The sequence below is a fragment of the Phocoena phocoena genome, chromosome 4 (assembly GCF_963924675.1).
Source record: "Phocoena phocoena chromosome 4, mPhoPho1.1, whole genome shotgun sequence".
Lineage (NCBI taxonomy): Eukaryota > Metazoa > Chordata > Mammalia > Artiodactyla > Phocoenidae > Phocoena > Phocoena phocoena.
This window is the reverse complement of record NC_089222.1, coordinates 65,336,377-65,363,417: the sequence shown is the minus strand read 5'-3', so window position 1 is coordinate 65,363,417 and position 27,041 is coordinate 65,336,377. Positions and strand designations below refer to the sequence as shown.

Sequence of the window (27,041 nt, the reverse complement as noted above, 5' to 3'; positions counted from 1 at the left end):
GCCGGAGGGAGAGGGCGGGGATCTTTACGGCGCCCTCTTCTGGCGAAGGATAGACTCCACCCTCCCCAATCCCCGTCCTTCTTTGGGATGAAGCAGGTTGCCCGCCGAATTGTGTCGCCGCAGAAATGTCAGTGACATGTCCATGACTGCCAATGAATTACAGGTTCTGCAGGCTCGTACCTACAAAAGAGAGTGGACCTCCACGATTCGAGGCCCACAAGCCCCTCCTCAACCGCCCTAGCGGGTCAGGGCTCCCGGAGCCCTCCCCGCCCCCGTCCGCTGAGCAGGCGGGTCCTCGGCCCCAGCCTCTCCTGCAGACGGCAGCTGTCAAGTTCCCTTGCCCCGCAGCCTCTAGTTGGAGGGCTACGTCGGGACAGGATGGAGATTTATTTACACCTCTGGACTCATTCCCATCCAGCCCCAGCATCCCCGAGAGTCCGCGTGTCTCAGCTTAAACACCACAGAATAGGAGGATACGGCTCCCTTAAGGCGGGGCGCGCGCAGCAGGCCGGAAGTGACGTTTGACGTGCGGCGTGTTCCCGCCCTGCCTTTCGCCGCTGTTCGGTGGCGGGAACTTGGGCTGCTTGCAGACGGCGGCTACCGTAAGGGTTTCCCCCCGCCATTCTGGCGGCTCGGGACTTCCTGGGCCTGAGAGTCTCCGCTTGGGGAACGGGGCTAAGACTTCGCGACCACCTCGCCTTTTCCCTGCTGCGGAAACCTCAGGAACGAGCCGGTGGCGTCCTAGCTCTCAAGACGTGCAGCTAAAAGGCCCAGGCAGTGCCCGGGGACACACGCGGGGAGCCGGGGAGAACAGGTGACCAGCCGGAGAAATTGCGAGGACTGCCTTCGCTTTCCTTTACTCCTGTGCCCTCGATACCCCTGTGATGTCTTCCACCTCTTGCGCATTCCTTGGTCTACGGGTGGCTCAATCCAGCATCCTTCAGAGCCCTGCTTTGGGCGGTATTACTGTTTGGCAGCCTGTGGCAGGGACTGAGTAATCCAATAACGTTAAAAACCGTAGTTGTTTACAGATGTTAACAATTTATTTTATTTATTGATTATACCCATATGCCAAGCACAGAGCTGTGTGTTTGCACGATTCTTTTATTTGACCCAGTTGCCTTATGAAATGGGCCTTAGCTCATTTACAGAAGGCGAAACTGAGTCTGATAAGTGGTAATTCAGTCACCAAATCTTATGGAGCATCTATTCTGTACCAGGCACTGGAGACACAGCAGTGAAAAAAATAGAATTGCCATTAATGCTGGGGATTTTCAGACAAACTATCCCTAAAAACAGCCTTTTGCTGCCTGGAGAACGTTTACCTGAATGTTAATAGTGCTTATCTTCTGGGTGAGATTTTGAATTTTTAAAACTCCTCATGCTTTTCCAAATTGTTTTGGTTTCTTCAAATGACCATGCTGTGAGAAAAACAGCTGTTTCCATTTTAACAACAGTGTCTCGCCTCCCCCCCCCCGCCCTCCCCCCACCTTCCCCTCCCCACAAAAGCTTCTGTCTGAAGGCAGGCACGGGCTCTGCCCATAAAATAGGCTCTCCAGTGGCGCTTTAGGCCCAAGAGAAGTGGAGGTTCTCATTTTTGGTCGCAGTACTACTCCTAATTGCTGAGTTCATTCCAGGGTCTGAGCTAGAGTTAGGCCCATGACGGAAGAGACTGTTGAGACCCATGTACAGTTTAGCCATTAATGCCATCATAGTTATCAAAAAGTTTGTTAAAGTTATAGAACTTTGTTCTATAAGTCCCTCACTATAAGTAGATTTGTAAAAAATATTTTATAGATTTTGGTTGTGCCGGGTCTTAGTTGCGGCATACAGGATCTTCGTTGCAGCACACAGGATCTTTAGCTTGTGGCATGCATGTGGGATCGAATTCCCCGACCAGGGTTCAAACCCGGGCCCCCTGCATTGAGAGCCCTGAGTCTTACCCACTGTGCCATCAGGGAAGTCCCTATAAGTAGATTTTAAGTTCCTTCAGCACTTTGGCCTTTTTTCTGTCCCTGTAGTCCTCAGTAGAATGCATTCAAAGGATGCTAGATCATGGGGTGATGTCCTTCATTTAATATTTTTTGAATGTCTTTGCACAAGGTTAAGTGTGCTTTCAGGCTGTACTTCCTCATGATGGTTTCAAAAGAGCTTTTCCTTTTCTGTCTTGCACCTGGTCAGGGTGAAGTAACCATGCAGGCATTTCTAAAAGGCACATCTATCAGCAGTAAACCACCATTGACTAAGGATCGAGGAGTAGCTGCCACTGCCAGAAGTAGTGGAGAGAACAAGAAAGCTAAACCTGTTCCGTGGGTGGAAAAATAGTAAGAACGCTTTTGTTTTTGTTGAAATAGTTAATAAATTATCTCTCTGACCAGTTTTGATCACTTTTTTTTTTTAATTTAAGAGGAGGATGATTTGCCTTGTTTAAATGTTGCCTTAAAAGTCACCCAATTAAATAAGTCATAGAACCTTGGAACTGAAATGTACCTTAGAATAATCTAGTTGAATTCACGTATTTTCTGAATGAACTACAGCCTTCTCTGTAACTCAGGTCTACGGTTTTTGGGGCTGGGATACAGCAGTGAAGAAAACAGTTTCTATACGCTCTTAGGAGTTCGACTTAAGTCCAAATAATCTGTTCCTCTTTTCATTACTGATAGCTGAAAATTGTTGAGTTTTTGTTTATACATTTTTGGCAAAAACAGCACCTGAAGTGGCTCTTTTTTTTTTTTTTTTTTTTCGGTACGCGGGGCTCTCACTGCTGTGTCTTCTCCCGTTGTGGAGCACAGGCTCCGGACACGCAGGCTCAGCGGCCATGGCTCACGGGCCCAGCCGCTCTGTGGCACGTGGGATCTTCCCGGACCAGGGCACGAACCCACGTCCCCTGCATTGGCAGGCGGACTCCGAACCACTGCGCCACCAGGGAAGCCCCTGAAGTGGCTCTTAAATTTCAGTCAGCTAAGTGATATTATAACAGGTAGTTGGAACCCCTGGTGTACCCTCAGTTATTACCAAAGGATTACAGATTACTTATAAGGCAAGTAAGGCCCTCATAAGTTTTGTTTGGCACCAACAATGCTTTTAAAAATGGGAAATTTCACATAAAAGTCTAGAAACTTTTCATTAAATAAATTAGACAAGGGGAAAAAAATCTAGATTTTCAGACTCAGGAGACTAGGCAGCACTAGATGCAAGTTATCACCTGAAAACACTTAGATGGATGTGTGTACTACTCATTTTGGAAAGGTCATATATTCCTCACTTCACCATAGTCCCTACTAGTGTCTCTTGTCTTACACTCGAATTCTTCACTCTTGTTATCTGCCTGGACTCTGCAGGTATTTGAATATGAAACCCTGGTTTATAATATACACTGGTTTTCCAAGATAACATTATCTGACATAAAATATCTGCCCAGCGTTGGCCTGATTAGTTAGAAAAGTATAAATCAAAGAAAAACTTTTGTTTAGTTAGCTAAGCACAGAGCCTGACTTAGGGTTGGGAGTATAACTTCGTTTAACATCATTAGTTAACAATGTAAGACAAAAATTACCCTCCATATTGGTTAAGCTGGTTATTTTGTTAACCCTCAATGAAGTGAATAGGTATGCATTTTTTGTGCAGTTAGGTGATAGGAGAAATTGGTATTAACCCATTAACAACATAGTAACATATATGTAACTTTGTTACCTATCTTTAGGTTGCTAAATAGGTCTCCCTTTTCAGTTTAGGGGCATGTTGTCAAAACATAATATTACTTTCTAGGCAAATGTTCATTTTACATTTTGAACCAGTTTGCATTTGTGATGTTATAAAATCCTTTTGCATAGTTTTTATAAGCACAACAGATATAAGCAATGCATCTGGAAAAGTGAAAAATTACTTCATTCCTCAGTATATATTTGCATAAAGTAAATATAGATGGGGTTTCCACATCCAATTATGAAAGTTTCTCATTTCATACTGATATGAGAGAGTTATCATTGATATTTTAGCAAAAGGAGAGACTTCTGTGGCTACTGTAATACACTGAATAACTTCTCTCTCTTTTTTCTCCAGTCGCCCAAAATATGTGGATGAAGTTGCTTTCCAGGAAGAAGTGGTTGCAGTGCTAAAAAAGTCTTTAGAAGGAGCTGATGTAAGTAGCAGATGCTGTCTAAAGTCATTGGGAGATTTAATTTATTCACCCTCTTCCTTTATAGCCTCCGGCCCCCTTTAAATACTATCCTGTATATACAGTAGGCCCTTGATTACTATTTGTACAATGGATGATTAGTTCAACAAATATTTGTTGAGCATCTCCTTTCTGTTCTATGGCATTGTTATATGGTACTCAAGTGGAGATCATTGAGCAAGACAGACTAGGTCCCTTTGCTCGTGAGCTTTTATTTTGGTGGGGAGAGACACAGAAGAATAAACACGTAAGCAAAATAAATTATAGAATTATAGATAATGATATAGGCACTATAAGGGAGAGTCAAAGATTCTTTGACCGTATGATTGCTCACCTAATTTTAGGATTTGGTTTGAACTACAATACAAAAAAAATTGAGTCTTTAGTTCTGCTTATGGCATCATGTCCCCTGCTGTGATATGTGGGATAAAATGTCATTGAGTGACTTGCATTTTAGATTAATTCAGAGACAAACCATATGAAGAATTAGCAATTTAAAATTGTATATGATAAAGTGTTTTCAGAACTTAGTGGAAGAAGGGAAACAGTTGCAGGTGAAAGTGGGATGTGGTTTTTACTTTTTTCCCAAGATTTTCTTCCCTCCTCTCAACCTGGCTGCTTTGAATTAGAGGTTCCTTGGTTTTTGCTGCCATTGGTCTCTTCCTGGAATTACACTGCAACAGTATATATTTTGAAAGAAGTTATATTTATAAAACTGTTGAAAATCTTTTTCTTTACCAGTGTTTTTTTGATTTGATCCAAATATCTTTAGCTTTTAATTTTATAATAGTATATAATTTAAATTGCATGGTAATATTTACACAGATTGCAGGACATGATGTTTTTTTTTTTTTTTTTCGGTATGCGTGCCTCTCACTGTTGTGGCCTCTCCCGTTGCGGAGCACAGGCTCCGGACGCGCAGGCTCAGCGGCCATGGCTCACGGGCCCAGCCGCTCCGCGGCATGTGGGATCTTCCCGGACCGGGGTACGAACCCGTGTCCCCCGCATCGGCAGGCGGACTCTCAACCACTGCGCCACCAGGGAAGCCCCATGATTTATTTTAATTGCTGGGATTCTCAGCTCTTTTGGCAAATGTAGTGGGATTATGATCCAGTTCTTTATACCATCTAATTTATGAGGCTGAACTAAGAACTTTCTTCTTTATCCACTTGTTTAATGATTTGTTTCTTTTCAGACTTAAGTTTTTTGAAACTTAAAGTTGAAGTAATTTTTTTAACTCTAAAGAGTAAAGGAAAAAATTCAATCCTTCATTTATATTAAAGGGTTTTACAGTAGAATTATAAGAGATTTTTCAGAAATCAATTTTTAGAACTGCTAGTCCATGTACAGTTCTTAAATGCATATATATATATATATATACACACACATCAGACTGTTACATAATGTAGGGTTTAGTAATTTAACCATGTTTTAAAGGATTTAAATTATTTTAATAGTTGACTGGATGAATCATTACAACTACTGAGGTAGTTGGATCAAAATAACAGTTACAACCTTAAAAATGAAGACGCCTAGGAGGTTTTGCTTTTGCTTTTGTTTTTAAATAGTGAATCTCATAGTTTGTATCTTAAGCTGTATGTTACCAGTGTAACAGTAATAGTCTTTTAACTAATACATTTATATGTTGGTTTATTTACTTGGTGCATACTGAGTACTGTAGGAGATGCTGAGAATATAGATGTGAATAGAACAAATAAGGTTCTTGACCTTCTCGAGCTTCTCATATAGTGAGGTGAATGGGTATTTTACAATTAAACCTAACAGTTACATAAATAACAATAAATAATTGCAAATTACATCAAGTGCAACAAAGACCAGTGAGAGAATAACAGAGGAAACCCTCTTTAGACTGGGAGGTCAGGGAAGGCTTCTGACTTGTAATGCAGTAGGAGTTGCCAGACAGAAGAATGGAGTCAGACCCCAGCTCATGGGGGACAGCATATGTGCAGGCCAGAAAGTGCTTAGCTGTTGGAGGCCATTGTAAGTTGGAACTTAGAAAGTGTGAGAGGTGGTGAGCAGATCATGGACATCCTTGTAGGTTATGGTAAGCAGGGTGATTTTTTTGTCTGTTTTGTTTTTCTAAGTGGAGTATGAATAGGGTGAATAGCTTTAAGTAGCAAGCAGAGTGGCATCTGATTTGGGTGAAGAATGAATGGCTGGGAGGGGGGAAGGTTAGGCAAGAGTGGAAGCAAATAAACTATACTGCTTAGTTTCCTATGTGCAGTGATTTCCGTACATGAAAGAAATGTATAGTTTCATGGAGAAAGACAAATATATGTCACTTATATTCGGAATCTAAAAGAAAATGATACAAATGAACTTATTTACAAAACAGAAACAGAATTAATGAACAAACTTAATGGTTACCAGGGCGGAAGCGGTGGTGGGGGGATAGATTGGGAGTTTAGGGTTGACATGTACACATTGCTATATTTAAAATAGATAATCAACAAGGACCTGCTATATAGCATAGGGAACTCTGCTCAATACTCTGTAATAACCTAAATGGGAAAAGAATTTGAAAAAGAATAGATATATGTATAACTGAATCACTCTGCTGTACACCTGAAACACACAACATTGTATATCAGCTGTACTCCAATATGAAATAAAATTAAAAGAAAAAAAGAATGTCCAGTTTAATTACAGTGCTCATTAGAATTTAGTACATTTGTTAATCTGTACCACAGATCAGTCGCCTATTTGATAGGCGCCAAGCCAGCTAGGCTTAAGGTATAAAAGAAGATAACTAGTTATTTAATCTTATCCTGTCTTCCACTGATGAAATCTCCCTGATACATGCGGGTATCCGTACAGGCAGGGTATGTAATCATGATGTGGACCACGGCCTGGCACTTAAAAGATGCTTGGTTTTTTTAAATATTTCTGTTCTTGGAACTTTAGCTCATGCAAAGCCCCAGTATGCCATTTTCATTCCTTTTTCCTCAGTATTGGCCAAATCCAATTTGGTCTGTGTTCCTTTTGAAGCAACTGACATCTTTATAAAATATAAAATCTTGCCCAGTCCTGAGCCTAGGTGTGGGACAGGGAACTGACAGAAGCCTAGTATTCCCTTCAGAAATAAGAGGTTTTTAATTCCAGCTTTGAAAATCCCACCTAAGTATTAGATTAGGTGTAGAACAATCATAAATATTGATTCAGCTTAAGATATTAGAAAGATCTCTTAGGGAAAAATGATGGTGTTTGTGAAAAAGCAGGATTTAGTACTGTTGTTACTATGATACCAGTTATATTAAGAAATCCTTGTATTCAGATATATGTGCCCTATTAGGGAAGTCATTGCACTGTTCCATAGACATTTTCAGTCACTTTCACCTATTTGTGCCAGAATACAATTTTAAAAAAAATAAAATTTAACTTCTACAGCTCCCTAATCTCTTGTTTTATGGCCCACCTGGAACTGGAAAAACATCCACTATTTTGGCAGCAGCTAGGGAACTCTTTGGGTAAGTTGAAATCTCTCTCTCTCTCTTTTTTGAAGACTTGATGCTAAGAATCTCTGGTACTGCTTTTCATTCTCTAAAACTTTGCATTTGGTTTTTCTGTGAGGTTGTTGGGTTTATTTCTGTTCTGAATTTTTTAATAATCCAGCTGGCCCATTTCCAGTTCCTCCTCTCCAATAAATTAGCTTGCCTGTATCTTATGTAACCTTTATTCTGAACCGTGTTCAAATGTTTGAGTGTACTACAAGGAGCCTTGTGATTTTTTTCATCACTTTAACTCTTTCATTATGATTTTGGAAACCAGAAGAGCCTATCTCCAGTCATGCTGATAGTTTCATGACTTTTAGTGGTCGTGTTCACATCTGTCGTGGAATTTGCTATTTGATGCTACTGATGCGCACCACCCCTTCTTGAGTTCCTTCTTGCTCTGGACTTGCCAGGGCCTGCCTCTCGAGTGGCTGGGCCAGCTCCTTGCCCTCAAGTATCCTGAGTATAAGCAGAGTGTGTGGTAGTCCAGGCACAGCAGAAAATCTCTATGAGCCACCTTCTTATTCAGTCCTAGACTGACTGTCTCGGCTTAGCCAACTGTTGTAGTAGAGGAGCCCTTTACCTAAGGTTAAAAGACACGTATCAGCCATGTCTGATATCTATGCAACATGCACCAACATAACAAAGCCTATCTTTAATTAATCCAGAATTTTAATATCAGGCATATGGCCTAAGGGTACATCTGAAATCCTACACATGAAGATAATTAGATGCCTCTGAAACCACCAAATATATAAGGATAATCAGTTCTGTTGAAATGTGAAGGAGGACAAAAGGGGGAAGCTGCTCTGAACTGAGGATTTTATTTGACAGCAACTTTCATTTTCCCAAGGAAATTTTAAGAGAGGTTTTTTGATTATTCTACAACTCAATCAGTTAGATCCAGTCTGAATCATCCTTAGCGATGTAGTCATCATGAAACTGTTAAGTATAGTTTATTATTGGTTGTTCTACAGTAGGTTAGTCCAAATTATATAACTTGTAAAATATTTTTTTTTAATGTTTGTCTTGATAGACCTAAAAGGCCTTAACTATAAATTCCACATTTAATAGTATATGTGGTTTTAAAATAGAAAATACATGCACAGAGCTTTCTAGATGTTTATGCCCATAGAAAAATGCGTAGGATATCATGCTATTTAGGAAAAATAAAGACGAAATCCCAGCTCTTTTTTGTCTATTAAAAAAAATATACACATATATATAGAAAAATAACTAGAAGGAAGTCTTCAAAACAGGGTTTGGCAGTGTGTGCCAGGTATTTTTATTTTCTTTTGAGTTCTCAGATTTTCCTACAGTAACTTTTAATAGTTTTTTTTTAAAAAACTCAAAAATTAACTGTTCATTTTTGATCCAGTAATTTTCCTTACAGCAAACTACTTTATGGAAATAATTCAAAATATGCTACATTGCAGCATTATTTAAAATTGTAACATTTAAAACTATCTAAATGTCTAATAACAGAAGGCTGTTAAGTAAATGATGGTACAATCTTAGGTTAGAAAGTCATACAGCTATTAAAATGGTTTTTACAGTGTTTATCATGACATGGCAAGACGCTTATGATACAGTCCAAAGTAGAAAATTGACTTAAAATTTAGTACATTATCATCTATTTTTTTAAATGCATGGAAAAAAGCCAGAATGTTAACTGTATGCCTTTGCAAAAGAGAAAATACATAATGAATTGTATACCTTCTATTCATATTGTTTACTAGGTGTATTTTAAACTACTGAAAAACGTATAAATGTTAAAATATGGTATAAACCTGGGTTACTTATATGCTCTATGATGTTTCATAATTTTTTTTCATTTTGACATAGGCCTGAACTTTTTCGATTAAGAGTTCTTGAGTTAAATGCATCTGATGAACGTGGAATACAAGTAGTTAGAGAGAAAGTGAAGAATTTTGCCCAATTAACTGTGACAGGAAGCCGTTCAGAGTAAGTAAGCTCACCTTCCCTTCTCTATACCATGTCATTGTATTTGTTTAAAAAACATGTTTCTGCCAGATTTTCAACTTCTTTTTCATGTTAGATTGTATTTTTATCTAAATTATTTAAACCTAGAAATGACATTTCCATTATAGTAACTAATTTTAAGTTATTTAGCTGTCAAGGGGTTTTAATCGATATTTGTCTAAGGAGTATTTATTAATCAAATGTGATGGTTTGGTTGTACACTCATAATAAAAATCCTGTGATGTTTGCCATTATGTTATTTTTTAAAAGTCCTATCATATATCTTAAACTTCAGTGTATATTTCATAGTTGGTGACAGTGTAAAACCTTGTCCAAACTGGGACACATTTGAGTGAAAAAGGAGTTGTTACTAATAATAATTCAATAGGGGTGTTTACGCAACTGTGTATACTCCTTAGGTTGCAAAGTTCCAAGGTTAAATTTTTGGTACCTGGCATATATTTAAATTTGTATCAGAGCACACTTAGGAATTTGTAGAAAGTGAATAACACAATTTTTGATATCCACCTTGGATTGACAATGTATATAAATCACATACATGATAAGGGACTTAGATCAAGAATAAAGAACCCTTACGGGGCTTCCCTGGTGGCGCAGTGGTTGAGAGTCCGCCTGCTGATGCAGGGGACACGGGTTCGTGCCCCGGTCCGGGAGGATCCCACATGCCGCGGAGCGGCTGGGACCGTGAGCCATGGCTGCTGAGCCTGCGCGTGCGGAGCACAAAGACAACCCAATTTAAAAATGGGCAAAGGATCTGAATAGACATTACTCTAAGGAAAATACACAAATGGTCAATAAGCATATCAAAACATGCTCATCAACATCATGAGCCATTAGAGAAATGCAAATCAAACCCATGATGAAATACCACTTTACACCCACTAGGATGGCTGTAATCAAAAAGACAGAAAATAACAAGTATCAGCAAGGATGTGGAGAAATTGGAACCCTTATACATTGCTGGTTGGAATGTAAAATGGTGCAGCCATCTTGAAAACAGTTTGGCAGTTCTCCTATGAGTTACCATATGACCCAGCAATTCCAGTCCTAGAATATATACTGACAAGAAATGAAAACATATACACATGTACACAAATGTTCATATCAGCATTATTCACAGTAGTCAAAACATGGAAACCCAGTATCCATCAACTAAAGAATGAATGAAACGTAGTATATCCATCCATTTGCCATAGTATTTGACAATAAAAAGAAATGAAGTAATGATATACAACAACATAACAACATGGATGAACCTCGAAAACATTAAGCGAAAGAAGCCAATCACAAGACAATGTATTAAGTTGACAACATGTGGTTCCATTTATATGAAGTGTCCAGAACAGACAAATCTGTGGAAACAAAGTAGAGATTCCTGATTGCCTATGGCTGGGACAGTTGGGAGAGAAAAAAATGACTCCTAAGGGTCACAGGGTTTCCTTTTGGGGTGATGAGAATGTTCTAAAATTAGATTGTGATAATGATGTGTGAATTATAACTCCTTTGTGTTTCTCTGAATCAGTGGGAAGCCATGTCCTCCTTTTAAAATTGTGATCCTGGATGAAGCAGATTCTATGACCTCAGCTGCTCAGGCAGCTTTAAGACGTACCATGGAGAAAGAGTCTAAAACCACCCGATTCTGTCTCATCTGTAACTATGTCAGTCGGTATGTGTAATGCCCTCAAGGTGGATGCACGGCAGCCTTATTTTGATAGCCCCAAATAGGGAGAGAAAAAATTTAAATGTTTCAAGGCTACATTAGTTTCTCCATCACATCTTGTTTTTTTTTTAACATCTTTATTGGGGTAAAATTGCTTTACAAAGGTGTGTTAGTTTCTGCTTTGTAACAAAGTGAGTCAGTTATCTCCATCAAATCTTGATTTGTTCTTGACAAAAATGAGTTCTTCTGGGGAGTTTCTTCTTTAGACGCTGAGTTGTTTTTTCCAATATTTTACAGAATAATTGAACCTCTGACCTCTAGATGTTCTAAGTTCCGCTTCAAACCTCTGTCAGATAAAATTCAACAGCAGCGATTACTAGACATCGCTGATAAAGAACATATCAAAATTAGCAATGAGGTAATCACTGTTATTACTATTGTAAATTACTAATTCCTTTGATGAATGCCTATGAAGAGGCACTTCCTGAAAGTCAAATTTGTGTTGCTTTAATTTCTGATGCCGATTCTTCAGGCAAAGTTAAGCTAAATAAACAATGTCTAGGAATTACTGGTTCAGCCTTTCTGTTGCTACTAGAAGTTTATTATCTGTCAGTACTTCAGAGACCCAAAGCTGAGGCAGATCTCATGTTAGGATGCAAATTCTGCGACAGCCAATCTCTGCATGACAGCGTACTCCACTTGTCATTACCCATACTCCACTGCAAGGACTAATTTGGTATGATGAAGTTCTGGCAGTAATAGAATGTATAGGCCCTTATTCATTATAACAGAACTTAACTGTAATTTGAATTCTCCTTGATGTATGTAATCATGGCTGTCTCCATGAATTCTGCCACTATAGAACTGACGTTCCTTCAAAAATGGAAATAGATTTTGTTTTTCCCCCAATACATCCTTAATTGGCCATTAACAGGTTAAAGAACTTTTTTCTCTTCAGGGACTAGCTCATCTTGTTAAAGTGTCAGAAGGAGACTTAAGGAAAGCCATTACATTTCTTCAAAGTGCTACTCGATTAACAGGTGGAAAGGAGGTCACAGAAAAGGTGATCACAGACATTGCTGGGGTAAGAGCACTGGATATTCTGAAATTTTTAATTTGCTTTTTTGTGGCTTTTAGAAAAGTTTTAATTCTTATATATATATGGAGTGATTATGTGCTTAGTCCCATTCAGGCTGCTGTAACAAATGCCATAGGCTGAGTGGCTTATAAACAAAAATCAGTTCCAGAGGCTGGGAATCCAAGATCAAGGTGCCCACAGATTGAGTGCCTGAGGACACACTTCCTAGTTGAGTAGACTCCTAGTTCACGCATGGCCTTTACCTCCCTGCACCGTCCTGTGGCAAAAAGCAGCTTTCTGAGCCTTTTTTAGGAGCACTAATCCCATTCATGAGGGTTCCACTCTCCTATCACCTGCCCAAGGTGCCACCTCCAAATACATTAGGGATTTTTAACATGAATTTTGAGGGAATATAAACATTTGTACCATTCTGGGAGTTAGCAGAATGCTTCAGGCAGGCAGGGATGTGGCAGATGTATCTAACAGATGTCAGATGTTAACAGATACCCCTTTTCTTATAAAGGAAAAAGGGTCATATCCAACTTATAATTAAATCATTAAAGGAATTCTCTTGTGCCACACCCTTGTCTTCAGGTTTCATTTTGTATTGTAATGAAACATAAACCAACCCATCTCTGCATTTTGTTAGTGGCATCTTAGAAACAGGATGTTTCCAGAGTTTGTTTCAGGTCCAGTAGCTTTCTCCATCACCTATCTGAAGACCAGATGAAGCATAAGGGTTAAAGCTGACCCTTTGTCAGTTCTTTGCCCACCCAGCTCCGTATTTATGGATTCAGTATCAGGTAACAGTTCCATGCTTGAAGTGGCACATGTCCTAGCACAGAACACCAGGGAGTTTGCACAGGCTTGGCAGAGAAACAAGTCAACTGTCTTCACCCAGAAACTTTATGCTTTATTTTTAATTAATTCATTCTTTAATTATTTTAGGTAATACCAGCTGAAACAATTGATGGAGTATTTGCTGCATGTCAGAGTGGCTCTTTTGACAAACTAGAAGCTGTGGTAAAGGTAAAGACACTTTACTAACCTGGCGGGGAGGGATGGAAATCATACCAAAATCATTTTCTTTTCTGCTACAGGACTTAATAGATGAGGGTCATGCAGCAACTCAGCTTGTAAATCAACTTCATGATGGGGTTGTAGAAAATGATAACCTTTCTGATAAACAGAAATCTGTCATTACAGAAAAACTCGCTGTAAGTAGGCATCTTCTACATTTCAGCACAGCATACACACCTGAGAGGGAAATTACTAATCTTTCATTTTCTTGTAGGAAGTTGATAAATGTTTAGCAGATGGTGCTGATGAACATCTACAGCTGATCGGCCTCTGCGCAACTGTCATGCAGCAGTTAACTCAGAATTGTTAAAACATATTCAGCATGTATTTTTGTGAACAATTTAAAATAAAATGACTAAAGCACCTTTAAAGTGAATATACAATTTATTTAACATTCAAACTTCATTAAGACATGTGCAATATGGCAATTTTACTGGGGTAAACGTTTAACCCTATCTAGGATGATTGCTTGCTGGGGCTTAGCAACAGGGTCCAGAGTTCACACTTAGCACTAATTAAATACTTTATTGAATAAATATAATACCAAACAAAATGCATTCAAATGCTTTCTAAAAAAAATCAATTTTAAGGGCCTTTCTATTCAGGCTAATGACAAACACAATAAAGGTAGATATGCTAGTTTAACATAATTGGCTGACTTTATACAGCACTTATATCTTTTAGTCCACAAGTATATTATTAAATGATAGAGAACATCTAATACAACCATTTCTACAGAACTAGGAAATAAATTTCTAAGGAAGAAAGATTTTACAGACCCCATCTTTTATACCCACCCCAACAGTCTAACTCTAAAGAGGATAAAGCCAATGACTTTCCTCACAAGAGCTCACGACTAATGTCGCTTTGCTATCAAAATCTGTATTTCTGATCCGTTATGAGCATTGAGACAAGATTCAAATATTTCCAAAGAAAGAAGCACAATGCACGTTGTGATCGCCTATTCAGCAACAGCGAGCACTGCATTCCAAACTATCTCATCCCAGGAATTAAATAAGGTCAGCCACATTCATTGGCATTTCCTCCACTGTAGTATTGTAGAAAGTCTCAATGTCACGAAGAATCCTCTTGTCTTCTTCAGTAACAAAGTTTATAGCCACACCTTTCCTCCCAAATCGACCCCCTCTGCCAATTCTGTGTAAGAAAAAGAAATCAGCAATTAGAATATACTACTTCACATGCTGCATGAACTACTGAACATGATGATCCACTTGTTAACCAGCAGCTGCTGTTTACTTATCAAGGTTATAGTTCGTGCTTCTAATTGGAGCACTAGCTGCTAATCAATATCTAGAGAAAAAAATCTTCCTTTGCAGTTAGTGCCAAAAGGATTCAAGGCTTGTCTGGCTGCAAAATGAGATTTTATCAAGTATCTTGAGCATTGTTATTATTATTATTATTTTAAAGCAGATGACAGTATTGTGTTTGGGGTAGTGAATTTAAAGCCCATACCAAAGTGGGCCAGCCAAGAGCAGATGTCAGCCTGGGACAGATGTAAAACACCAGGGATAAAACAAAAAGAACAGTTATGTAATCCATTTCGACGCACTTCTGGAACTGTAAACTGCAAATACAAATGCTGCAAGGTTAACTACTGTCTAAAACTTACAACTTTTTCCAGTGGGAAAACAAATATTTGGTATGGTGACCCAAACTTATCACTGCTTTTTTGCTCAGTTTCACACGTTATAACTGAAATTACTCAAACGTGTTTACCTCCAAAAACAGCTTTCTAACCTTCCTGATAGAAACCAGACAATACAAACCACCTAATAGGCTAGTATACAAAATGCCTTGGCTGGAGCATCTTAAAATATCAAATAATCATGACAAAAGAAAAACAAATATAAATACCGACTCGCTCTTTATTCAAACAGTGTGCTGTTTCGCTTATGATTCCACGTCCTAAATTACGTCAACGCCGTTTCTGAGCGCCATCTCGTCATCAACTGCTGCTATCGACCCCTGTATTTTTTAAAAAGTCTTTTTTTACATCATATAACAAAGTACAATTCAATTTACTTAGGGATAAAGCCACTATAACTAAACCAGGGAGTGCTCAAATTGCTACCAGATGACACCAAGAAAATCCCAACTATAGAGGAATCACCAAGAAAGCACATGGACACAGACACGAGCATCACTAAAAAATACAGCTCAAAAATAAGCTAAGACCAACTGATCTAAAACAACCTTATCTGTATGTATAGAGTCCACAATTTGGGCAACATTCACAACTGTTTTCCCACTGTGTATGACCAATCTTCCCAAGTACAATTTTAATTACACCCTACCAAGTTACTATGTCATATTACTCAATTCCCTGATTTGAGGTTACCTTTCAGACAAATCAGTCAGTAGAAAAGCAAAGTATGAATTTTACCAGTACAGTAAAGTCAAGATGCCATCTACTTACCTGTGAATATAGTTTTCACGATTGGTAGGTAGATCATAGTTTATAACCAATGACACTTGTTGCACATCAATCCCACGAGCCTGAAATACAATGACGATGTTCAAATTCTAACTGAAATACTAGACACCTATGTAATGTAGGCCACAAAATAGTAATGAACTATACTAAGTGGTATAGCTCACTGTGGAGTGTGGTCTTTTCTTTATTCTCCCAAATAGCACAGAATTGGTAAAGGTTATTAAAAAACCTTCCCCCCAAACAAACTTTTGGTGAATTAAAAAGAGCAGTGAAAGACTTACCAACAAGTCAGTAGTGATCAGAACACGGCTTGACCCTGATCGGAATTCCCTCATGATAACATCTCTTTCCTTCTGGTCCATGTCACCATGCTGCAAAGGAACAAACCTATTAATTCAAGAATCACCAATCAAATCAACATTTAATCTTATCAACATGTATGAGACCAAGCGTCCCTGGCTGCTACAGGGGTACAGCAGACAGGTATAGTTAAGAAACAACTTTATTTTGAGCAGGGGGAACGACAACACAGCACTTAGCAGCTATATTGTAGTCTAAATCCTGCTTTAATGAAGGTAGACTTAAGTTACCATTACTAGGTTAGAATACCTCTTACCAGAGCAGAAACTGTGAAATCCCTGGCATGCATTTTCTCAGTGAGCCAGTCCACCTTACGCCTTGTATTGAGAAAAATAACAGCCTGTGTAATCGTCAGTGTCTCATACAAGTCACAAAGTGTATCCAACTTCCATTCCTACAGTATTTCAAAGAGAAAGTTAACAGTAATGAACATGATTGTTTCCAACTTACATTCATTAGAAACTCATTATTAGATTGGTCTAAAGACATATTGCACCAAATCTTAAGACAAAGGACATTGGACATTAAGAAAGAGGTCCACCCCAGTCTTTTACAACCTAGTGCAGTTACTCTTCTTCTTGTGTGTACTCTGCTAGCATTATTACAAAAACCAAGATGTGATCCTAGTTTCTGTAATTTTAGCACAGTGCTTATTCAAGAAGGTAAAAAAAAAAACGGGGCTACATTTTTATGTTTGACAATTAGACAAATTACCTCTCTTTCAACATTAATATAAAACTGTTTAATTCCTTCAAGGGTCAATTCTTCCTTTTTCACCAGAATTCGAATGGGATCTCTCATGAATTTTTTGGTCACTTCCAACACATCCGTTGGCATTGTGGCAGAAAGCAACACCACCTTAAAAAAAAAAATTCATCATGCTGTCACACGTCACGCAAGTAGTTAGCACAACTTGGCACAATACTCGACGAAAAAAAATCTTTTGAGACCAAGCATCTCTGAGCATGGAATTGTGACAGTTATGCATCAGTTGCTTTTGCTTTCAGGGGGAACGACAACAGAACACTTCAGTTATGTTGTAATAATACCTGCATTAAACCTAACCTCCAGCTATTTTAAGAGTGTGAGTGAAATAAAGCTCACCTGAATACTTGTATTTAATTTTTGGAAAATCTCATAGATTTGATCCTTAAACCCTCGGCTCAGCATTTCATCTGCTTCATCCAAAACAAACATTTTGATCCATTTTGGAGCTGTTTAAAATAAAGTCATACTATCATCTCTAGGTTTTCAGGCATGCTATTTACTTTATTTATAATAGTAAAACCAAACTATATTCGACAAGCAATACTTACAAAGGTATCTTCTGTTTAACATATCAAACACTCTCCCTGGTGTACCAACAACAATATGTGGTGCTTCAGCCTGAAGTTTCTGCATTTCATTTCGAACATTGGTTCCACCAATGCAGGCATGACAAGTTGCTCCCATATAGTCTCCAAGTGCCAGAATTACCTTTTGGATCTGAAAGCCAAAAGCCTGATTATTATCCAGCAGAATTACTAGTTCTGTGACTTAACTTCCAAAGCATAATGGCAAATATCTGGTCTACAAACAGCTTTAATGCATGCAGAGCATTTAACTACTTCCGAGCTTAAAATGCAGACCAATCTAAATGCCTCAAGATAAACTTCCCTGAAAACATCTTGTGCCCTGTCAAACTTGAGATCCTGTTGCCCCAGGTACCAGCTACGTAACTAAAAACATTTCCTACTGTTATTCTTCATTGTGTATTAAAGTGTAAACCACGGTAAAACAATTTTTCCCGTAGCACTGCGACGTAATCTTGGCTTTAATAAACCCTACAGATGTATTAGCAAGGTTTTACTTCAAACCAATATGGCAGTGAGCTCTGAAAACATAGCATGCAACAGATACATCACAAACTACTAAGACAGTCAAATAACATGTCACTGTAGTTTTCATGTTGCACAACTGCATTCAAACTTGAAAATGAGAACAGGTCCAGTCCACCCTGAACAAAAACTTGTTTCTCAATCTGTTACACAACCCTGCAAACCATACCTGCACACCCAGTTCCCGTCTGACTGTTTAGCTTTCAACAAACTCCCTGCATGCACAGTTAAAAGGAGGGCTCTGCAGGACAAATTTATACTAAGCTTTAAATTCTTCACAATTGTGAAACCTGAAACCTGTACAACACACAAGCAGTTTTTTTGAACTACACTATCAATACCTGTTGAGCCAGTTCTCTGGTGGGGGCCAATACTAGTGCTTGGGTCTCCTTGAACTCAATCTCCAACTGTTGCAGGATGGAAATAGCAAATGTGGCTGTCTTGCCAGTACCTGACTGAGCTTGAGCAATCACATCATACCCTAAAAAAAGTAGGATACACATTTACCGATCCCACATCAAACCGCCACTTCTAGTTTACACCACGTATTCCATTTGGAACATGAATTATGCCCAAATAATCAAGTGATCAGCAATGAGTATTCTCTTCATTTCAGGTCAGTCCCGAAAGATGATTGCCATCATTTCACTTTAAGGAATACAAATAGGTGCTAGTCCCCCAGAAGGTAATTTTCCCATATTAAAGAGAAAAAGGTGCACATCCTATGCAGAACAGAGAATTCATTTTTAAGAAGCACCAACGAGTCTTTTACCTTTAATACACGGGATAATAGCTCTCTGCTGAATAGCTGATGGCTTCTCAAAACCATAAGCATAGATGCCTCGAAGAAGAGACTCCTTTAAATTCATATCATCAAAGTTATCAACAATTTCATTCCAGTTACTCTGAAAAGTTAAAAAAAAACAAAAAAGGAATAAACGGATGAACAAACTCACCTTTCCAAAGTTCCAAATTCCACACCCATTTCTTACCTCGATGACACCATCGGGCTCCATTCCCTCGGGGCCGCCATGTTCTCTGCTGACAAAAATACTGCTGTTAGAACGTCCCTTCCCCAAACCCCTGCAACTGCACACTGAGGGGAAGAGAAGCTCTTTCTCATCCGGTCGCTCTCCCCCGCACGTGTACACTTCCCAAACGAGCCAAGGCAGCTGGTGCCGCGGGGCACACGATATACTGCGCGGCCGCTCAAAGGTTAGGAACCGGGGACGCCCGGAAAGGCCCCACGGACGCCGGCCCTTCCCCCCAGGCCTGAGCGCCAGGCGCTCCCCTCTCGGCAATGCACCGTCTCGCGAGAGCTCCACGCGCCGAGCTCCGCCCCTAACAATGCGCAAGCCGTAGTGATTGACGCGGGCCTAGGCCCGGCTAGGCCTTGCCAACGGCTCGCCGGGGCCCCTTTGCCGGCCCGGCCCCATCCGGCCTCCGGCCGCCGCTGCCGTCCTGCCCCCACCCAACCTACTGCCTAGCGCTCCCAAACCGCGCCGCTGGCCGCCAATAGAGCTTTACACAGCCCAGTTACACCGTACCGACTGCGGACTGCGCCACGGCTGCCAATAAATGCCGGGCTCCGTATGGGCAGGGGAAACGGCCGCGATTTCAAGGCGTCTTCGGGAAAACACACTCTTTCACCACCTCGTTTTCTTATCCGTCTCCCCACAATCTGGGCCCTACCTATCATGGAAGCTTCTCGACAAAACACAGGAGTACTGTACCCCAAAGCCACGCCTATGAACCCGGGGTTCCCTGCCTCCTCTCCATCTATTACAACCTCCTCCAGCGCCTTAGGACCTGTGCCACAGAGCACCACCACCACCACCGAGGAACCGGCATACCTGTTATAATCCGCGGAGCTACCAGACATGATCCGAGGAACCACTCAGTGCCTGACTGGAAAGGCAGAAGGGCCGCACCACCCGTTTTTTATAGGCTCGCGGCCGGGACCCGTTTTCTGCGGAGGAATTTTCCCGTCGTTCTTCGACCAGCCACAAAATTGTGATCCTGGGGTGCTTATCTCAGAAAATATCCTAAGCAAATCGGTGGGAAAACCCAAATTTAGTTATTTGTCGATCTTACGGCGTTGCTGAACATCCCAAGACCCTGGCGGGGGATGTTGGGACTCTTTGCTCTGCGGCGGAAGAATATTGCAGCAAGCGATAGGAAGAACCGCTTTCCCCGCCCGCCCTGCTCCTACGGGGTTTCCGCGTCCCCGAAGCAGAGGCGGCCGGGCCGCCGGGCTAGACCGGGAGGCGGAAGGCTGGGGCGCGCCGGACGGTTGGCAGTCCGGCTTTCCCGCCGGACAGTGGGACCAGGCTCGCCGGTTCCTCAGTGCTCGGTACCGGAGGGGCAGGCACGTCCACACTCTGCACTGGAGGGGAATCGGGCTGTTGCGCTCGTTCCCACCGCTAGTTAACTTGACGGTAAAGAGCCGCCTGGCCTTTGGCCCGAGCGTTTAACATCCTTCAGACCTTGACAGTGAAACTCCTGCTACGGAAAATGTCGGCTGCCCAGCAAGCCCCAGAAGATCCGGTTTACCGTCCAGCGTGCCGGGCGAGAAGAAATATGTAGTGTCCTCTGCAGATGTCTCTGGAGCAGCCAACTCCATTCTTCTTATGTTGCCTCTGCTCTTCTCTCGCTCTCTTTTTAAAATAATGCTTATAATTTTAACAAGTGTGGGAAATGCCTGATAAAATCACTGTAAACTTTTGCTTATGTAGGGGTAATGTTCCTTGTAACTCAGGAATTTAAATGGATGCTTCCGGCCTGTACAGCTCCATGCTGCTTTGGGACTACACAGGTTTTGGTTATGGTCTTTCTTTTTTTTTTTAAGGCTTTTTGCGCTTTAATTGTTTATACATAATGAATGTTGATTTAGTGAAATTGAGAGCAATACAACCCTTGCTGCTTAAATAAACTGCATGATTTGTAAAGCTCCAGAGGTTTTCAACTGTAGCCCTAATCCAGGCTCGTTAATAAAAACCAAAAATAGTATTTTTAGTCGTTTAACTTTAAAATACAGTCCTACCCACCCTGCAAGATAACACAAATACTCAAGAAAATATTTTCTCATTAATTCAGAAGGCCAACCTAAAGTCTGATAACGGGGAAAAAAATGACTTAATTTTCTATATTTGTGTATTCAACATGATACCTGGTTGTAAATACATTTTTTTCCAAAAATCATTTATTTGAAAATTATCATGCTAGGAACTGTGACAAAAACGAATACCAAGATGACAACGTGTACTTGACCCTCAGTCTAGTGATGATGCCCCCTATCCACCCTCTGTAATGTTCAAATCCAGATTTGAGGTGATGCCAGACATTTTCTGAGAATGGAGGTCAGAAATCCTTGTTGGCTCATCCAAAACCTACTAAAAATCTCCTGGGATCCAGGAAACTGAAGAAAATACTAAATGAGAAAAATGGCAAACAATTTAGTCTCACTTGAGTCTACAGGGTGAAATCAATCAACCATAGGGTGAAATCAATCAACACCTAATTGTTGAGTGTTTTCTTTAGGTTTAGCACTACTGTTACATGCGGTGGAGGATTTCCAGAGTCCCTTAACAGGAAATAATCAAGGGCTAAACTCTGGTTTAAGTCACAATTGCTCAAGGGGTTTCAAGGTAAGAAAGTTTCCTAATCCAAAATTCAGCAAAAATCCAGACCCACATTGCCAGCAACTCTACCATGTATTTCTAATAAATGCTGTGCTTGCCACATTCTCAAGTGCTTACTAAATAGCATTAGTAAGTAAAAAATGAGATAAAGATCCAAACAAAACATACACATTAACAAAGTTTTGCATATCAACACAGAGTATACTGTGAAACTTTTCCACTTACCTGAGATCTAAAATTGGATGGCTATCTCTAAGTCAACTACAATGCTTCTTTGCTAACCTGGAACATGTGAGGCCATTTATATGGCAAGTGATGCTAAAACTCGGCTTCTTTCCCTGTGTGACCACCTAGTTTAGTTTTACTCTCCAGTAGCCTCTGCTGACAATTGTAAAGCCCTCTAGCGATTGTAAGCCAACCTATTTGGGGGGAACATTATTCTGCCTGCCACAGCAACCAACTTTGCTGAATAGTGTATAAAATAAGAACCAAGAAGAGACAGTAAAGGCATTGTTAGCATAGAGTAGAGTTGATCCAGAATAGCTTCTAGGAAGTTGTGAATTTTAATCCAAAAATGGCAAAATAATGTTTTTGCTTCTTTTATTCTTAGGTCAAACAAACTGATGAGGAAAAGAATTTTTTCACTGCTGGCAGTAATTCCTTAGACATATAGTAAGCCCTTAAATGTTTTTGAATGAATGAGTGAATAACTAGAAGAATAAATAGTAGAACTACAAAGATGAAGGGATATTATCTATCTCCTACAGTGAGTTGTACTGTTGATATGCTGTTTTAATTTCTTTTAAAGAGTAAAACTACTCCTGCTATTCATATTCAAAAGAGGACACATCCTGATGTCCCCTTCAGCTTATGTGACCATTTTTATCCCTGAACTTGTAGGCCTGCATTTACTTACTGAAATGGTGATGATTTACATAAAGGTACTTTTAAGAAGAAGCTGTTTTAAACTGTCTGGACTGTAAAACAAAATGAGTTCTACTTGCAAGTTTTTATGTTTTTTGTTGCACAAACAATCCTTTAAGAACAACACAGAGCATTTTAAAAATAAAATTTCTCCTAACCCTACTACATTAAGGAAAAAAGCTCAGCATTTTCCTCCTCTTCACTGCTCAGTCAGTTGCTTTGGTATTGTTACTTCTGCTGATGCCGTCTGTGAATTTTGTATGGTGAATTTGCCCCCATTTGAAAGTGGGCCTGGAGCATAGGCTGGGTGGTGGTGGTCCTTAGGTCCACTCCTTGCATCTGAAACGGGTGCAGTAGACGTAGAAGTGAAGTGGCAGTAAATAGACCTCATTTCCTTGGAATAAATCCAGCCATTCTTCAACTATTCAGGCTTCATGATTCTTGCCATACTTGAGTACCACCTGAATTATTTACCTAATTTTTAAGTCAATTTGCATTTACTTCGCTTGAGTGAAATCATAAGTTTAATTTCTTGTATTTTCTAATACTGATTAATTACCCAAAAAAATCAAAATAAATACCGTGTGTCAATATAGCTCATCTGAACTTTTCTGTTTGGGATACACTGTTTCAGATGGATTGTAGGCCTACTAAATCTGTAGTCATTAGCCAGACCAGGGCAGAGGCAAATTAGATCTTGGTTTCCAGTTCTGAATTCTGAATGATAGGCCAACTAAAGTCTGAAAATAACCAACTAAATATTGTCAGTTGTTTCTGATGAAAACTTTTAAAAAATTATATTAATAGGACTTCGAAAAAATAAAGGGGGTGGGCACTCTGTCATCTTCCTGACTCCCGTAGAAAGGCTGAGGTGATGCGTGTAACTAGCTGGTATTCCCTGAGGCTGTCTCTGGGAAGGCCTTCGCCTCTGAAAAGAGAAGATGGTCAAGGCATAGTGCCTCTTTGCTTGCTAGAGGCTTCCATTTTTCTTTTCCTTTAAAATTCCTTTGAAAAGTAACTTTAAAATTTTATACTCACAATTGACCCAAATAAAAGAAATTATATGCGCCATAATGTCATGTTTTGGCTGGGGGTGGTGGTCAAGAAACCTATTACGTTAAATACTTGAAATTTTCGAAGTATTAGGCTGATCGTTATCCTCCACAGTAAGCTCAGAAGTCAAGAGCCAGCCTGGGGGCTTCCCTGGTGGCGCATTGGTTGAGAGTCCGCCTACCGATGCAGGAGACACGGGTTCATGCCCCGGTCCGCGAAGTTCCCACATGCCGCAGAGCGGCTGGGCCTGTGAGCCATGGCCGCTGAGCCTGCGCGTCCGGAGCCTGTGCTCCGCAACGGGAGAGGCCACAACAGCTGGAGGCCCGGGTACCGCAAAAAAAAAAAAAAAAAAAAAAAAAAGAAGTCAAGAGCCAGGAATATGTACACTCTGGTGATATCAGGAATAAGCAGCCCAGACCAGTGGAGGAGAAGTCTTATGTAATTATAATTTGTAAGGCTGTCTCTTGCGATGTTCAGTAGAAACACCGAAAATTTTCCTGAGATGTCCACTGCTACTAGCTGTTTTCTCTGAGCTGATCATTCATGTTTAAACTCCCTTCTACTACAAAGCAAATATAACTTTGCAGTGTTTCTTTAATCTGCAGAATGAGTTTGCAGTAGAAAATGTAATTTGTTCACTTAAATTGTAGTTGACTTTAATAGCCTTGACTTTATATGACCTATCTTTCTCTATAAGCTGATGTCTGTTAGTTGATGAAAAAAACCCAGACCCTGTGTTTAGCTGCCTTTCTGCTGGCTCTGCAAGTCAAAAAACAAAAACACCAAAGATGATTCTAATAGATTTAACTCTAAACACACCTCAAAACTTGGTTCCTGGACAAGGTGGTGCTGTGGTAAAGTCAGCTGGCAAACTCCTTCCAGCAGGCAAGGAGACACTTGGGACTGAACTCCCTGGCTTGCCAAGGTGGGGAAAGGCAGAAGATCCTTTGGGACCTTGAATGGGAAGCTTCTTGTTTTTCCTGCTCTCTCTAATTTGGAATTAGCTGTTCAATCTGTTAGACTCACTGAAGTAGACAAAGAAAGGAAAATCTATTAAACGAACTAAATGAAGTTCTGAGGCTAAAAAGTAGAGTCAGGGAGTGCATTTCTATGAGTTTAGATTAATCAGCCAGCTCAAAGGCTGTCTGATAAGATAGCCGATACTTGTGGACAGTGGGAATCACTGAGGGGATAGACTCTCAACAGAATACAGATTGAGGAATAGGTACTAAATTTTCCTTTGGGGTGCCTATTTTCCAATTTGGGTTGCCCTCCTTCTTTGCAGTGACCCTGGTTCCTAGAGGTAAAAAACTGTGGAGGGATTATACAGAGATTTGTACAGAGTGTACAGAGATTGTATAGAGATTAAATGATTTACTTCAAAATGCTTGCGTTTGAATGCATTCCTTGAGAGAACTGTGATGAGAATTCCCCCTGGGCTAACTAGTGTGAACTGAGGTTTCAAAGCTTCCCAGGCAACTCTGAATAGTTTGTGGATCTAGGTGGATTGTTAGGTTCCTAAGGGTATCAGGGGCCCCGCCTTTGCTCCATCCCACCCTCCTCCTTCAAATGGGGACCTTTGTCCCTATGTATTAAAGTCTTGATTTTGGTTAAAGTTAGAAGGTTGATATTTAACCTCTGCCGTCTCTTGAAAGCTCACCAAAATAATAGTAAAAAGTCTTGCTGAAAAGACTTAAACACCCAAGAAAATTGGAAAAGAGATAACAGCTCACAAAACTTAAATTGGAAAGCAAATGAGAAAATGATGAGAAAATTAGCAGATGGGAGAAAGCCCTAAATTCAGAGTATGGAAAGCTGATAAGCAACCTCATTTGTATTGCAGAACAACCAAAAGACTCAGAAATTGGTAGGACCATGTTTTTTTGCATATAGGGATGTGAGATTAAAATATGAACACTGGTTGAAAGTCTGTTGAAAAAGCAGTTAGAAACGGCCAGAGCAGAGAGGAGCAAACACATTTCTATACTTGGGCACGTCCAGGCTCTGCTGAATTCCAGTGTGCCAGAGTAAGTGCCTGTGCTGCCGAACCCGGGTTCGTGTGCACAATGCACAGTGAAGCCGCACAAACTGAAACATCGGGCTTTGGAGAAGAGAAAGGTTTACTGCAAGGGCCGAGCAAGGCGTACAGGCAGCGGCCCATGCTCAAAAGACCCTGGACACCAGCTCTTTGCTGCCCCTGGATTAGAACCCTGTGGCTGCAGAGAAAATAGACATTTTTATCAGGAATTAAAATAGACACTTCAGGCTGAAATCATTGGCAACCCCCCAGGAACTAAAGGAGGAAAAATAAACCCAGGGATCAGAAAAGCCAACAGGCCAGTTAATTAAACCTTAGAGTGACCAGGAAATCGGGAGTTTCCTACAAGAATGGGAATTCCTTGAATGTGAAGTGGTGAGAAGACTCATGTACAGCCAAAAGCGATTGCCCAGGGTGGCAAGCACAGGGGCATAAAGAAGAGTGGCAACAATGTCTCCAAGTGCTTATAAATTTGCATGACTCCACTATTCATGAGGCCAACCAGAGGTCAAGGAGCAAGCCCTGGCCTTGTCCTTATGGAGAGGCCCCTTCACAGGATCCTGGGATACAGATGGTTGGACAATGTCTTCTCAGATCCTCCCTGTGCACATGTGGCCAGCCTCCTACCTCCTGAATACCAGTCCCAGGCCTGTGCCAGTCATATTCTCTTTGGGGAGCTGCTGTGCCCACCGCCCCAACATGTGATCTACATGAAGGATCCTCAGGTACCTGGATGGGAGCCCTGGAACAGCAATTCTCCAAGGTCAAGTACATTCCTGTTCCCTGCCTTTTTCCTAGCAGCCCCCAGCCTCCAGCTGCAGTCAACCTCCTCTGACTCTGATTCAGATCCTGAACTCAAAGGAAGTTAGAACCTGGATCCCAATTCTGTCTGAAAGTGCAATAGTGCAATTCTATACACTCACAACTCCTTCCTTTCCCAGCCCAGAGCAATGAGAGTAAATGTGAAATTAAATGAGAAAAAAAGAAAAAAGAAAAAGCAGACTTCAGGAATTCCTCCCCTACTCCATGTAGTTAGGCAACTTTCTCTCCTTTACTCCGGCTAGTCTAGAAGTTTACTCTCCAAAGATAGTATTGATAAAATAGTAGATCTCTGGATTGAAGGCCCTCATGAAGGTATACTTGAAATTTGGTGGTCAATGTAGAGAACTGTGGTTTTACCAT

At 40.5% G+C, this 27,041-nt stretch overlaps 3 protein-coding genes and 4 non-coding genes across 8 annotated transcripts; 2 read left to right on the top strand and 5 right to left on the bottom strand.

The window, feature by feature from the left end:
* Positions 1-513: 513 nt before the first annotated feature.
* Positions 514-13,882, top strand: RFC4 (replication factor C subunit 4). Its single transcript, XM_065876954.1, has 11 exons — positions 514-814; positions 2,182-2,324; positions 4,063-4,141; positions 7,586-7,665; positions 9,535-9,654; positions 11,216-11,359; positions 11,651-11,771; positions 12,312-12,437; positions 13,380-13,460; positions 13,532-13,648; positions 13,726-13,882. Exons 2-11 carry the CDS (start codon positions 2,194-2,196, stop codon positions 13,819-13,821), a joined length of 1,095 nt encoding a protein of 364 aa, XP_065733026.1. The 5' UTR covers positions 514-814; positions 2,182-2,193; the 3' UTR covers positions 13,822-13,882.
* On the bottom strand, positions 13,877-20,121 carry EIF4A2 (eukaryotic translation initiation factor 4A2). Of its 2 annotated transcripts, none has more exons than XM_065876953.1 (11): positions 20,057-20,121; positions 19,196-19,241; positions 18,976-19,108; positions 18,545-18,684; positions 17,643-17,811; positions 17,431-17,540; positions 17,041-17,184; positions 16,583-16,720; positions 16,248-16,337; positions 15,949-16,028; positions 13,877-14,666 (listed from the first exon to the last, which is right to left on the bottom strand). In XM_065876953.1, exons 1-11 carry the CDS (start codon positions 20,083-20,085, stop codon positions 14,522-14,524), a joined length of 1,224 nt encoding a protein of 407 aa, XP_065733025.1. In that variant the 5' UTR covers positions 20,086-20,121; the 3' UTR covers positions 13,877-14,521. The 2 variants fall into 2 exon arrangements, with proteins under 2 accessions (XP_065733025.1, XP_065733024.1); XM_065876952.1 differs by having other exon boundaries at positions 14,522-14,666; positions 19,196-19,244; positions 20,057-20,085.
* LOC136122973 (small nucleolar RNA SNORA4) lies at positions 16,082-16,221 on the bottom strand. Its single transcript, XR_010655862.1, has one exon. It is a non-coding gene; the product is annotated as a small nucleolar RNA SNORA4 (small nucleolar RNA).
* LOC136122957 (small nucleolar RNA SNORA63) lies at positions 16,402-16,533 on the bottom strand. Its single transcript, XR_010655848.1, has one exon. It is a non-coding gene; the product is annotated as a small nucleolar RNA SNORA63 (small nucleolar RNA).
* LOC136122985 (small nucleolar RNA SNORA81) lies at positions 16,812-16,990 on the bottom strand. Its single transcript, XR_010655872.1, has one exon. It is a non-coding gene; the product is annotated as a small nucleolar RNA SNORA81 (small nucleolar RNA).
* On the bottom strand, positions 18,786-18,854 carry LOC136122989 (small nucleolar RNA SNORD2). Its single transcript, XR_010655876.1, has one exon. It is a non-coding gene; the product is annotated as a small nucleolar RNA SNORD2 (small nucleolar RNA).
* Positions 20,122-20,331: 210 nt separating the features above from the next.
* MSANTD5 (Myb/SANT DNA binding domain containing 5) lies at positions 20,332-26,728 on the top strand. Its single transcript, XM_065875828.1, is given in 5 exon segments — positions 20,332-20,556; positions 26,112-26,232; positions 26,235-26,297; positions 26,300-26,406; positions 26,408-26,728. Coding segments are annotated over 5 exon segments (837 nt in total).
* The last annotated feature ends 313 nt before the right edge of the window (positions 26,729-27,041 follow it).